Source organism: Eimeria mitis, genomic scaffold (assembly GCF_000499745.2).
Source record: "Eimeria mitis Houghton genomic scaffold, Emh_scaff1204, whole genome shotgun sequence".
In the NCBI taxonomy this organism is placed as follows: domain Eukaryota; phylum Apicomplexa; class Conoidasida; order Eucoccidiorida; family Eimeriidae; genus Eimeria; species Eimeria mitis.
Genome location: NW_013568194.1, coordinates 9,153 through 9,671, shown reverse-complemented (window position 1 = coordinate 9,671; position 519 = coordinate 9,153). Strand labels below are relative to the sequence as shown.

General features: G+C 56.8%; 1 protein-coding gene across 1 annotated transcript in view; it reads right to left on the bottom strand.

The window, feature by feature from the left end:
• EMH_0031830 (uncharacterized protein) overlaps window positions 1-519 on the bottom strand; it is a gene marked incomplete at both ends in the record, with an annotated part of 10,325 nt that overhangs the window by 2,507 nt on the left and 7,299 nt on the right. The window contains 2 exons of the mRNA XM_013494570.1: window positions 209-285; window positions 406-519. Of these exons, the coding sequence (XP_013350024.1) occupies window positions 209-285; window positions 406-519 (191 nt within the window). The remainder of the gene's footprint in view (window positions 1-208; window positions 286-405) is intronic.

Below are 519 nucleotides of genomic sequence, written 5' to 3'. Positions count from 1 at the left end.
GGCTGCAGCAGCAGCAACAGCAGCAGCGGCAATAACAGCAACAGCAGTAACAGCAGCAGCAGTAACGGCAGCAGCAGCAACAGCAACAGCAGCAACAGTAACAACAAAAACCACAGCAGCAACTGCAGCAGCAGCAACGACAACAGCAACAACAACAGCAGCAGCAGCAGCAGCAGCAGCAGCAGCAGCAGCAGCAGCAGCAGATCACCTTTGTTTTACACAGTTCGAGGCACCACCGGGCCAGCAGCAAACCCGAGCGGAAGACAATGCGGCAAGCCAACTCCTCTGCAGCAAAAACACACAGCAGCTGCAGCACACAAATTCAAGACAAACTGCTGCTGCTGCTGCTGCTGCTGCTGCTGTTGCTGCTGCTGCTGCTGCTGCTGAGGCTGAAGCAGAATCTACCTAGTAGGTCTGTTGCCATCCACCGGGACCTCTCTGTGCGGGCCAGCGCCTCCATGGTGAGTTTTGCTGCTGCTGCTGCAAGCCGACGGGCTTTCTGCTGCTTCACTCGCTGCT